Here is a 13,884-nt window from a genome sequence, read left to right on the forward strand (position 1 = left end):
TGCCCAAAATAATTTCTGCAAAAATTACTCTTTGCCAAAAATAATTTCTGTAAAAATTACTTTTTTCCCAAAAATACTTTATGTAAAATTACTTTTTGCCCAAAATTACTGTTTGCCCAGAAATACTTTTTGTCTAAAAATACTTTTTGTAAAATTACTTTTTGTCCAAAATTAATTTCTGTAAAAATTACTTTTTGCCCCAAAATACTTTTTTCCGTAAATACTTTTTGTAAAAATTAATTTTTTTGCCCAAAATACTTTCTGTAAAACTACTTTTTGCCCAAAAATTACTGTTTGCCCAAAATAATTTCTGCAAAAATTACTCTTTGCCAAAAATAATTTCTGTAAAAATTACTTTTTTCTCAAAAATACTTTTTGTAAAAATTACTTTTTGCCTAAAATACTTTATGTAAAATTACTTTTTGTCAAAAATTACTTAATGTTAAAATAACTTTTTGCCCGAAATATTTTCTGTAAAAATTACATTTTGTTAAATTTTATTTTTTGCCCAAAAATACTATCTGTAAAAAATTACTTTTTGCCCAAAATTACTTTTTGTCCAAAAATACTTTTTATAGGGAAAATTTCTTATATTCCTCAAAAATACATTATTATTATTATTATTATTATTATTATTATTATTATTATTATTACTATTATTATTTTTTTTGCACAATATCCTGTGTTTAAAAACAAAAAAAAAAAAATATATATATATATATATATATCATTTTTCCTATGCGGTTTTTTTTCGTATCAAATGAATAAAAAAAAAAAATTAAAATATATTCGATTTAATTATTTTTCATTGTAAATAAATTATTCAAAAATCGTGTTAAATTACCGAGAATGAGAAAAATAGTAAGTAAAATAATAAGTAAAAAAAAACATTTTTTTCTTAAGTTAAAAAAATTTTTTTTTTATTTTTTTCTGCATTAATCAATATATTTATTATTATTATTATTATTATTATTATTATTATTATTATTGTATATAAGCATAAACAACATATAGAGCAAATTCACGAGCATGTGACATTAAATCAAATATGTGCTTAAATTAATTCCAAGTTGTAAATTGTATATCAAGAAGTCATGTGCCCCATTAAATAGACAATTATTATATTTTTCAGCGTGAAGACTTTTTTTTTTTTTTTATTGAATTGACACTTCTCAATTATTAAATGTCAAGTTTAAAATAAAAAGAAATAAATAAAAAAAATAAAATTTTTTTCTATTCAATTCAAAGAATATTAAAAAAAAAATTCCCCAATCAAACATTTTTCAAATAATATTTAATTCTTTATTATTATTTTTTTTTTACTAATTTATTTAATTCTTTATTATTCTTATTATTATTATTTTTTACATTTTAGTTAATTTTATATTATTATTATTATATTTCTAAATTTTTAATTTTTTTTCATTGTTACTTAACAATTATTATTTTTTTTTATTTTGTTTATTTTTTATTGAAAAAAAAATTTTTTTTTTTATTAATTTTTTAATTTTATTTATTCTTTATTTAAAAAAAAATTTTTTTTATATTTTTTTGTATTTATTATTATTATTATTATTATTTTAGTTTTTCTATTTTTTTTAATAAATAAAAAAAAATTTTCTCAATACACATTCAATAATCAATAATAATTGAATATTAACCTTCAATTTTTTTTTGTTTTTTTCTTTTTTTTTTGTTTTCAAATGAGAAATTTTTGTAATGATGACATTATACAATAGTTTATATTTTTTCTATTTTTTTTTTTATTTTTTAAATACACATTTTTCAAACGGAAAACTGTATTTATTTAATTACTTCAACGCTAAAATTATAATAAAAACAATGTTTTTATTTAGAAATAAAAAGAAAATTAAAAAATCTAAAAATTAACACATTTGTATAGGTGAAAAATTATTAAATAAAAAAAAAAATAATAATAATAATTCTAAAAAATTATTGCAAAACAATAGTTTAATAATTTATTTAAATTATTTATTTAGAGGAAATTAGATTAATTTAATAAAATTATTAAATAAGAAAATAATTATTTTTAAAAAATTTACTAATTAGAGAAATAATTGTATAAAGAAATAATGAATTAGAAAAATAATGTTAGCGTAGAGTAGTGGTTATAGTATTAAACTTTTGGTACATTAGGTTAGGGTGTTCGATCCCCGTCAGAGTTAGAAATTTTTTAATAATTATTTTAATTCTAATTTTAAGAAAATAATTATACAAAGAAAATATAATTAATTAGGAAAATAACTAATTAATTTAATTAAAAGAACGAATTAATTTAAATAAAGAATTAATTAATTAATTCTATAACTAGTTAAATATTTAATTAAGGGAAATAATTAATTAAAGAAATTACTAATTAGTTAAGATAAAAATTTAGTTGAGGATATTATTAATAAATATTAAACAAAAAAATTAAACTCAAAAAATTAGACTAAATAATTAAATAAATAATTAAATAAATAATTAAATAAATAATTAAATAAATAATTAATTAAATAATTAAAAAAATAATTAATTAATTAATTAAAGAAATAATTATAAATTAAATTAATAATTAAAAAACAAAAATTATGTATATAGAAGAAAAGTGAAAAAAAAAATTAAAATTAAAATAAATTGAAAATTCATTCACATTTGTAAATGACTACTAAAATATGTAGCAACGATCCAAAATTGTATTTGTTGTGGTTCCTTTGACGTCAATGACTGACTATTTTCAGACACGTTACGATTTCTTAAACAACATATATATATAACCCTTTGAATAACATTTCAAGTTTCGTTTCATAAGTATTAAATTAATTATTTTTAATTTAATGATATTTATAAAAATAATTAGGTAACAAAGCTAACTCTTGTTAATTAATTATTTATTCTTAATAATTTATTAATTACTAATATTATTATTATCATTATTATTTATTATTTATTATTATTATTATAATTATTATTATTTATTATTATTTATTAATTAAAAACTATAATACTATCATAATTAGTATAAATAATATAAATATTAATTAAAAAAATTATTATAATTTTGTAAGTCCTATTTTTTTTAAAAATAAAATAAATTAATTAATTAAAAATAAATAATGAAATAAAATGAAAAAAGTTTTTTCTTCAAATTAAAACAAAAATAAATAATCAAAAGTAGAAAAAAAAAATTTTTTTTTGTTAATTTTTTTAAATAATTTTTTTTTGAAAAATAACGAAAAATTAAAAATAAACTATTTATTGACATTTATTCTATTTTTTATTTTTCTCACTTACTATACTTTGAAAACAAGTCTCATTACGATGATTGACTTTTATCATCATCATCATCATCAAAAACAAACGTTGAAAATATAAATTTAAAGATCAGAGCTTACGTGCTAAAGTGTTCGTACAACAAATTTTGTGAAAGTAGAACAAGTTTGAAAATAATTTTTGTTGATGGTACAAAAATGATCGCAAACGTATTTTACTTTTAGATGCTTACGTTTCAAATATAAATATAATATGGATAAATATAGTTTCCCGTTTTTAATTTGTATTATGACAAAAAAAACGTATTTATATAAAAATTATTAATATTATACTTTAAAAAAAAAAAAAATAACACTGTTAAATTATTTTTAAGAAATTTTTTTTTTCAATTCAAATTTGGCCGAATAAAATTTTGGTTAAATAGAATTTTGACTTAATAAAAATGGATTAAATACAATTTTTGGCATAATAAAAAAATTGTGTTAAATTTAACATTTGGCTAAATAAAAATTTGTTAATAGAATTTTGGCTTAATAAAAAATGGATTAAATAAAATTTTTGGCATAATGAAAAAATGTGTTAAATTAGACATTTGGCTAAATAAAAATTTGGTTAAATATAATTTTGGATTGATAAAAAATTAATTAAATATAATTTTTAGCATAATAAATTTTTTTTGTTAAATTGAATATTTGGCTAAATAAAAATTTCGTTAAATAGAATTTTGTCTTAATAAAAAATATAGAATTTTCGCATAATAAAATGTGTTGAATTGTACAGTTGACTAAATAAAAATTTGGTTAAATAAAATTATGGCTTAATAAAAAATGGATTAAATATAATTTTTGTCATAATAAAAAAAATTGTGTTAAATTGAACTTTTGGCTAAATAAAAAGTTCGTTAAATCGAATTTTGGCTTAATAAAAAAATATATAATTTTTAGCATAATAAGAAAAGTGTTAAATTGAACAGTTGGCTAAATAAAAATTTAGTTAAATACAATATAATTTGGCTTATTGAAAAATTTGGCTAAATAAAAATTTTGTTAATAGAATTTTGGCTTAATAAAAAATGAATTAAATATAATTTTGGCATAATGCAAAAAGAGGTTATATTGGGCATTTGGCTGCATAAAAATTTGGTTAAATAGAATTATGGCCTAATAAAAATGGATTAAATATAATTTTTGGCATAATAAAAAGTGTTAAATGAAACAGTTGGCTAAATAAAAATATAGTGAAATACAATATAATTTTGGCTTAATAAAAAATGAAATAAATATAATTTTGGCATAATGTAAAAGTGTATTAAATTGGACATTTGGCTGAATAAAAGTTTGGTTAAATACAATTTCGGCTTAATGAATTTTTTTTCTAAATGTAATTTTGGCTTAATAAAATTTTTGTTAAATTAAAGATTTGGCGAAACTAAAAATTGATTAAATATAATTTTGGCTTGACAAAAAAATGTGTTAAATACGAAACTTGTCTAAATAAAAATTTGGTTAAATGCAATATAATTTTGGCTTAATGAAAATTATATTAGACAAAAAATTCGTAATTCCAGTTAAATAAAAAATTTTAAATTCAGCCTAATGGAAATTATTTTCAATAAAAATTCAGCATTACAGTTAAATGCAAAATTTAAAAAAAAAAATCAGCTTAATGAAAATTATTTGACGAAAATTTACTAAAAAAAATTAAATTCTTCTTTAATTAAATTATGTTAAATAAATTTGGCTAAATAAAAAAAAGTTTCGATATTCACTTGTATTAAAAAAATTTTATTAAAAAAAATTCGGCTTAATAGAAATTTCGTTTGTTAAAAATTCAAAATTTTAGATTAACACGAATTGTTGATAAATAAATTTCGGCTAAATGGAAATTTTTTTGTTAAATAAACAAATTTATAAAATAAAAAAAGGAATAAAACAAAATTATAAAATTAATAAATAAATAAATTAAATTAAAAATAAATATTTTAAAAAACAGTGGAAAAATTCAGTTAAATAACAGAAGTGTATTTTCAATTTTTTAATTATTTTTGTTAAAATTAAAAAAAAAAATTTCTATACCACAATGAAATTATTATCGTCTTCATAGTGAAAATTGAGGACTAATCAAAAGTCAATGAAAAAAAAAAAATGAAATTATTTTTGTACCCTTGAAGAAGATCAATGTCAAGTACAATGAGTTTGTTTTTAGAAAATTTACTATATTTTATAAATATATATGTATATATGTATTTATATGTCTGGTGGAAAAGTCTGAGTAAATATAGTATATAACCTATATATTGATTGACTCACATATATATATATATATATATATATATAATACTATACTATTTTCGTTGAGACAGGTAATGCCTCCATTTCACAAATAATCGAGGTATATCGACCTGGCATTTAGTTAATTGCTTGGAAAAGAATAGAAATTACACAATCATTTTTGATATAAATTTTTCGATTAGCAAAATTAGGAAAAATAATAAGAAAATGAAAAAAAATTTTTTTTTTAATTTTAAAAAATCAGTAAAACAATTATATTTTTATTAATTTTTGTAAAATAAAAAATTAATTTAAAAAATTATAATTAAAAAGCGATATTTTAATGAAAATTAATTAGAATGAAAGTAGAAATAAATGTGATTAATCAGATAAATAATTATTAATAATAAATTATTTATTAATTAATTATTTATTTATTTAATTATTTAATAATTATTCATTTTATTTGTAATTAATAATTGATTAATAATTATTAATGAATTTATTAATTATTTATTAAATAATTATTATTTATTTATTAATTGTTAATTAGTTAATAATTTATTTATTATTTATTTATTAATTGTTAATTAATTAATAATTTATTTATTATTTAATTATTATTTATTTATAAATTGTTAATCAATTAATTATTTATTTATTATTTATTAAATAATTATTATTTATTTATTAATTGTTAATTAATTAATAATTTATTTATTGCTTGGCGCTATTATTTATTAATTAATAAACCCTTATTTATTTACTAATTGTTGATTAATTATTTATTTATTAAATACGGTAATAAAGTAAATAAATTATATAAACAAATAAAAATTTATTAAATAAATAAGGAAAAAAAATAGAAAAAAAAACAATATTATAGCAACAAGAAATTGTATTTAAAATGCAATTTTTAATGAATCAAATAATTAATTGAATTAATTTCTATTTCTATTTTTAAATTGTAACTATAATTAATTTTTCCAATTATCGCGTTAAACTATTTTAACAAAAATAGATAATTTAATAAATATTAAAACTTGTTTAAACATCGTTTGAAAATTTTGATTCTACTAATAAATAAATAAATTAACTAATAAAATAATTAATTAATTAATTAATTACTTAATTTTGTTAGTAACTAACTAATTAAATTAGTTTATAAATAAATTAATTAATTTGTTAATAATTAGCTAATTAAATCAGTTGATTAATTAATAAATTAGTAAATATAATTAACTAATATTAAACCAATTAAATTTATTAATAAATTAGAAAAATAATTAATTAATTAATTATTAATAATTTTATTTAAAAAATTCGATTTAATTAAAAAAATAATCTCAATAATAATTATAGTTTCAATTTTCTTTTTTTTTCGATGAGAATGTTGATGATAATGAATGGATATAAAATTTCTGTCTCGATTGCAATCATATCAATAACCAGAGATTTATATATCATTTCTCTCTCTCTCTCTCTCTCTCTCTTCATAAATCGAGATATAAATTAAAAACGATATTAAATTTAAATCCAATGAAATAAATAAATAAAAAAATTTGTTTTTGTTTTTGTAAATAAATAATAATAAATTAATTAATTAAAATAATAATATAATATTAATAATAATTGTAGGTAAATTAAATTTCAAAAAATTTTCAACAAAAATTAATATTTAAATTTTTTGTGCCCGCTTTTTCGATCAATGAAAAATTTTCAGTTTACTTTTTACAAAATAAAAAATAATATATTGAATAATAAAAATAAAATTTCCCAAAAAAATAACAAATAAAAATAAAATTAAAAAAAAAATAATAACGAATAAAAAAAAATTGATTGTAAAAATATATTATAAAATATAAAATAAATAAATAAATAAAAATGAAAAAAAAATGTTAAATAAATAAATAGAAAAATAAAAATGAAAAATAATTGTTAAATTAAAAAATTAAAAATTTGTAAAAAAAAAATTCTTACCGGTACTGATTTAAAAAAAAAAATATTATTTATGAAAATTCTATTTTATATAAAAAATGAAAAATATTTGTTAACACTTTTTTTTGAATACAACAAAAGTTGGAATAACAATAATAATTTTTAGAATTCAAAAAATTATTATATATTATTTTTTCACTTTCACACACCACACACACACAGGAAAATTAATTTTTTTTGCTGCGCAATATATATATTTTCTTTTTTGTGTTTAACACACCGACGATATCTAGACGAATAATAAATTTATGTGATAAATTTAACTTAGCAAGTTTTTAGATTTTTGGCAAGTGATCAAAAATTTCTTTTTCATATGACGACCGGCGCGAATTTTCCACTAATTTAGATTGAAAATAAAATATTATATTGCAGAGATAAGAGGGTGGGAGGAAAAAAAAAAAACAACAAAATTTTCCCACAAACTTGTCACAATATTTTAGTGAAAATTGAAAAACATGAAGTTATATATTTTTCACTTTTTGCACAATTTCAAAAATATTTTCCTTAAATTTTTCAGTTATATAATTTATCAAAATTAATTATTAAAATTATTAGTTCATTATTATATGTTTTGTATTATTTTTATTTTATTATTATTATTTTTTTTAAATTATTAATTATTATTATTATTATTATCATTATTTTTGTTATAATTTTTTTTAATTATTATTATAATTATTATATTATTCTTTTTTTTTAATTATTTATTATTATTATTATTATTATTATTTTCGTTATAATTTTTTTTTATTATTATTATAATTATTATATTTTTTTTTAAATTACTTATTAAATCTGTATTAAATACAGAAAAATAATTTTCAAGAAAAATTATCATCTGACGGAAGCGGGATTCGAACTCATGACGTATTTATAAATTGTGCCTTAAGCCCCGCAGCCAATATCTACGTCTTTCAATAATTTTTTTATTAGGTTTTTTTTTCTATTTAATATTAAAATATTATATTATTATTATTATATTATCATATTTCATAGTATGAATTTATAATATTATATTATAATTATTAAAATTGTAATAATTATTAATTTTAAATTATTAACAGATTAATTATTAAATAAAATGATTATTCATTTTCTATTTCTCAAATCATTTTTTTTTTTTCAAAACGCATCACAAATATAAATAAATTAAAAAATTTCATATTAAATTTGAAAAATATTCACACTAGAAACTGAAAAACAATTTTTCCACTATAATATTGTAAAATTTACCTTTTAGTGTGGTAAAAATTCCAGTAATTGTTTTTTTAATGTTAAATTCAAAAAAAAAACAATATAATAAACAAAATGAAAAAAAAAATTATGAAAAATAATTTACAATAATAAAATTAAACAAAAAATAAAAAAAAAATTATTAAATAATTTACAATAAAATTAAACAAAAAATAAAAAAAAATTGTTAAATAAATCTTTAAAAAAAAATAAGCAAAGTAATTTGAAATGTAAATTATGAAATTAATTTATTAGAATTGAAATAAAAAGAGCATAAAAATAATTATTGACTATATGTATTATATGTATAAATAAAAAAAAAGAGAATAAAGCAGACGAGAGAAAAAGAAGAAAAAAAAACTGTCAAGTGATAAATAGTGCAATCTTTACGTGAATAATTTATTTGTCAGGTCGAGGCATTGACACTCGTTCTCCAATCGATTGCACTTCGTTTCTAATGGTTTGCTTATCATAAATCACGTTTTGCACTTCAATTTACAATCAGAGACCGGATATCAATTTATAAACCATATTCAATCGTCTGACAACTTATTGATAGAAATCAATAATATAAAACGTCTATTTTATTAGAATAATAATAATTATAATAATAATAATAATAATAATAATAATAATAATAATAAATAAATAATCATAGTAATAAAAATAATGGAGTCAAAAAATAATGAAAAAGGGTAAATTTTGGAAAAAAACGGTATTAAAAATTTTTTTTCGAAAAAACTATTGTTGGCATTAAAAAGTACACGAAAAACCCTACAAAAAACCCTATTCATAAATTAAAATCCATAAACTTATGTTAAAGTTCTATAGGTTAGAAAATGACATCGAATTAAGAAGAATTTGATGTTGTCATTTTCCGACCTTAATATCTTTAACATAAGTTTATGGATTTTAATTTGTAAATAGGGGTTTTTGCAAGGATTTTTCATGTACTTTCTACTGCCAATAATAGTTTTTTCGAAAAAAAATTTTTAACTCCATTTTTTGCGAAATTAATATTTATTTTTTCATTTCTGTCACCATTGACAACAAAATTGTTGGTTTTTTTTTTTTTTTTTTTTTTTTTTTTTTTTACATTTTTTGCACAAATTCATTGTTGTCCAATTTTTACATTTACATAGTTTATTGCAAAAATCTTAGCTTTCCAATGAAAATAACAAAAAAATTAATGTGTAAAAAGAGATGAAAAATGAAATATAAATCTTAATTTGGTTAAAAAGGGGGTTAAAAATTTTTTTCGAAAAAAACTATTATCGGCAGTAAAAAGTACATGAAAAACCCTGCAAAAACCTCTATTTACAAATTAAAATCCATCAACTTATGTCAAAGATAAAAAGGTCGGAATATGACAACTTCAAATTCTTCTCAATTCGATGTCATTTTCTAACCTACATAACTTTAACACAAGTTTATGGATTTTAATTTATGAATAGAGTTTTCTGTAGGGTTTTTCGTGTACTTTTTATTGCCTTCAATAGTTTTTTAGAAAAAAAAAATTTTAACTCAATTTTTTTGGCAATTAATCCACATTTTTTGGTTTAATCTTCTTTTCTCCTTGTTTTTTTTTTTTTTTTTTATTTATTTTCATTTCAAAGCTGAATTTTTTTTTAAAACATAGTTATTTAACAAAAAGAAAAATATTTTTAACCCCCTTTGTTTTTACAAAATTAAGATTTATTTTTCATTTAAAACCCCTTTTATTACGTTAATTTTTTTTTTTTATTTTCATTGGAAAGCTAAGATTTTTTGCAATAAATTATGTAAATATAAAAATTATAAAACAATAAGTTTTGGGGGAAAAAATTTTAAAAAAAGCAATAATTATGTTGGCAATTGAGGCAATGGAGGCAGAAGTGAAAAAAAAAATATTAATTTCGCGAAAAATGGAGTTAAAAATTTTTTTTCGAAAAAACTATTATTGGCAGTAGAAAGTACATGAAAAACCCTGCAAAAAACCCTATTTACAAATTAAAATCCATAAACTTATGTTAAAGTTCTATAGGTTAGAAAATGACATCGAATTAAGAAGAATTTGATGTTGTCATTTTCCGACCTTAATATCTTTAACATAAGTTTATGGATTTTAATTTGTGAATAGGGTTTTTTGTAGGGTTTTTCGTGTACTTTTTACTGCCAACAATAGTTTTTTCGAAAAAAAATTTTTAACCCCGTTTTTTCGAAATTAATTTTTTTTTTTATTTTTAACCCTTTTTATCATTTGAAAACTGGTTGAAAAATATAATTATTAAATATAATAAAATATAATAATATATTATAATTTATTATTATTATTATTCTAATATTATCATTACGATAATTATTTAAAGAATAATTATATACTTTACTAAAGACGAAAATCCGGTAGTTTAAGATTTTTTTTTTTTTTGCTTTTTTTTCTACACCAGGAAACCGCAATCTTTGTTTTTATATCAAATATCTCTGGATTGTAATGAAACGCATTAAAATATAGTTTTACAAATTAAATTCCTTTTAATTTAACTTAAAAAAAATTTCTATTTATAATTTTTAGTTTTTTTTTTTTACCAAAAATATTTTTTTATATTTTAATTATTTTAAAATTTATGTATTTTTTAAATTTTGTTTCAAAATAAAATTGAAATTTTTACTGCAAGATACAAATAATGATAAATTATTCAATTTTAAATTTGGAATTTTTTTTTTTATCATTTGCAGAATTTTTCCAAAAATTTATTTTCCATTAATTACAATAAAAAAGTGTTTAATTAAATATTAAAATTAATTTAAAATTAAACGAAAAAAGAAAAATTTGTATAATTATTTGAAATCAAAGATTTATTTTTCGTCATTATAAATTTAAAATTTTAATTTTTACCGAATTTTTCGAATTTATTATAGCAATGTAAATTTTTTTTTAAATTGAAAGAAAATTTTTTTTATATTTATATATAAATTGAAGGTAATACAATGACCGGGAATGAGTTTGCAAATTTTTCTTTTTTCATTTTTTTTTTTTTTTTTTTTCGTTTTTATTGTCTCGTATCAGTGACCTAATAAAAATGAAAATAAAAAAAAAAAAAAAAAAAATTAGTTCGACCCTGAAGAGAATTGCCTGTGTCTTGATTTCCTTTTTATTATACATTGTGACAGGAAATGGAGAGCGACAAAAGTGAATTCTAATATTTTATAGTTTTATGTGTCTCGATATATTAAAATTAATAAATAAAAAATAAATTAAATTTATATTCAAAGAAATAAAATAAATAATCAAATAAAAATAGGTAAATAAAAAAATTAAAATTTATTTTAAATTAATTAAATAATAATAATAAAAAAAGGAAATAAAAATTATGTTCAATAAAATAAAATAAATTAATAAATAAAAAAAATAAAATTTATATTTAATTAATTATTAATTAAATAATAAATAAAAATAAAAAAAAAAAATATATATATATATATATAAAAAGAATAAAATATCATTGACCTTCTCTATTAATACAGTTTGTTTACAATTTTTTTTATCTAGTAAAAAAAAGTAGGAAATGATTTTAATTTTTATAACGCTAATCCTGTTATTAGTATTTACACAAATTACTTAATTATAAAAAAAAAAAACTTTTTCTCTTGTAACGGTCACGATACGTTTAAAAAAAAAAAGAGGAAAAAAAAGAAAAAAACAAAAATTTTAAAATACTCAATTAAAAAAATTTAAATAAAATACAAATTGTAAAAAAGAAATTAAAATTTTGGAAAATTCGATAGAATTTTAAATAAAAATTCTGTTAAACAATAATTCGTGATTTTTTTTTTTTGCTTTGATTTCAATCACTTAATTTGAAAAAAAATCAATTTCAAAAAAGTAGGAAAAAAAATAGTAAAAAAATAGAAAAAAAAAAATACAAAAATAAATATTTCCACAAGAAAAAAATTTATATCGACTAAATACGGAAGTCGATGTGAATTCACATGAGTAAATTTTTCTCTCTACCTTTCGCTTTCGAAGGAGGGTGAAAAAAAAAAGTTGGTTCATACACACGTGTGTGGGTTTCATTGAAACGAAAATATCAATCTTGAATTATTTTCATAATCAAGGCTCACACAATATAATAATGATGATAATAAAATATCATTTATTTTGAGGTTGGAAAAAAAATAATTAATATTAATAATATTCTATATAAAATTCATTAGTTTAGAATTTTTATTTTAAATAATTTTCAGTAAAACAGAATTTTCTATTTAGACGATTTTTTCAAAAAAAAAAAAAAAACAAAAATAAAAACAAAAAAAAAACATAACTTACAAATAAAATTTTGGCGGATTTTTTTGAAAAATTCGGCCAATCACAATTATTTTTTCTTAAATATTTTCTAATTGAACGATTTTTAAAAATTCCCCTTTATTTTGTAGGTTATGTTTTTTTTTATTCGGACATTTTTTTTCAATTTCAATCAAAATACCATAATTCGTGGCCTTTTTCAGAATTTTAAATATAAAAAATTCGAGTAAATAAAAATTCGTAAAGATTCGCACTAAATTGTAAAAATTTTTAAATTAAAAAATTCTTAATCAAAATTGTAGAAATTTTTTTTTTTGGTAAATACGAAGAAAAATCAATTAATAGTAAATATATATATATATATATATATATATATATATTTTTTTATTTTAAAATTTTTATTTTATATATATATATATATATATATATATATATAAAGAAAAAAGAAAAAAAACACTCACCAATCAGAAAAGAGAATCTCAGCATCGCGTATAATGTCATTAAGTAGATTCGTCGCCGGTGGTACGTGGGGCAAAATCACAGGTGCAAAAACCAAAGAAATTCCTGCATTTCGTTCGTGTAGACTTTCATATTTATCGAAATAATGAGCCAAAAAGCCGAGTAATCGATAATTATTTGGCGGCAGCGTCGAAACCAATTCTTTCGTTCCCTTAATCCAAGACTCACGATCAGCCGCATAACATTCTAGAAAGAGAAAAAAACAAAAACAAAATAGAATTATCAATTAATTCAAAAATATTCAAAATTTTTTTTTTTATCAAAATTATTTTTAAAACAATAGGGGAATGAAAACAATTAATTTAATCA

At 17.2% G+C, this 13,884-nt stretch overlaps 1 protein-coding gene across 2 annotated transcripts in view; it reads right to left on the reverse strand.

Moving 5' to 3' along the window:
- LOC127290954 (protein FAM13A) overlaps positions 1-13,884 on the reverse strand; it is a 48,379-nt gene that overhangs the window by 23,952 nt on the left and 10,543 nt on the right. For both annotated transcript variants that reach the window (XM_051319812.1, XM_051319813.1), the window contains one exon: positions 13,518-13,761. In XM_051319812.1, coding sequence (XP_051175769.1) covers positions 13,518-13,761 — 244 coding nt within the window. The remainder of the gene's footprint in view (positions 1-13,517; positions 13,762-13,884) is intronic.

The sequence above is a fragment of the Leptopilina boulardi genome, unplaced genomic scaffold (assembly GCF_019393585.1).
Source record: "Leptopilina boulardi isolate dan_hultmark-lab unplaced genomic scaffold, ZJU_Lbou_2.1 LbouV2_97, whole genome shotgun sequence".
Classification (NCBI taxonomy): Eukaryota; Metazoa; Arthropoda; class Insecta; order Hymenoptera; family Figitidae; genus Leptopilina; species Leptopilina boulardi.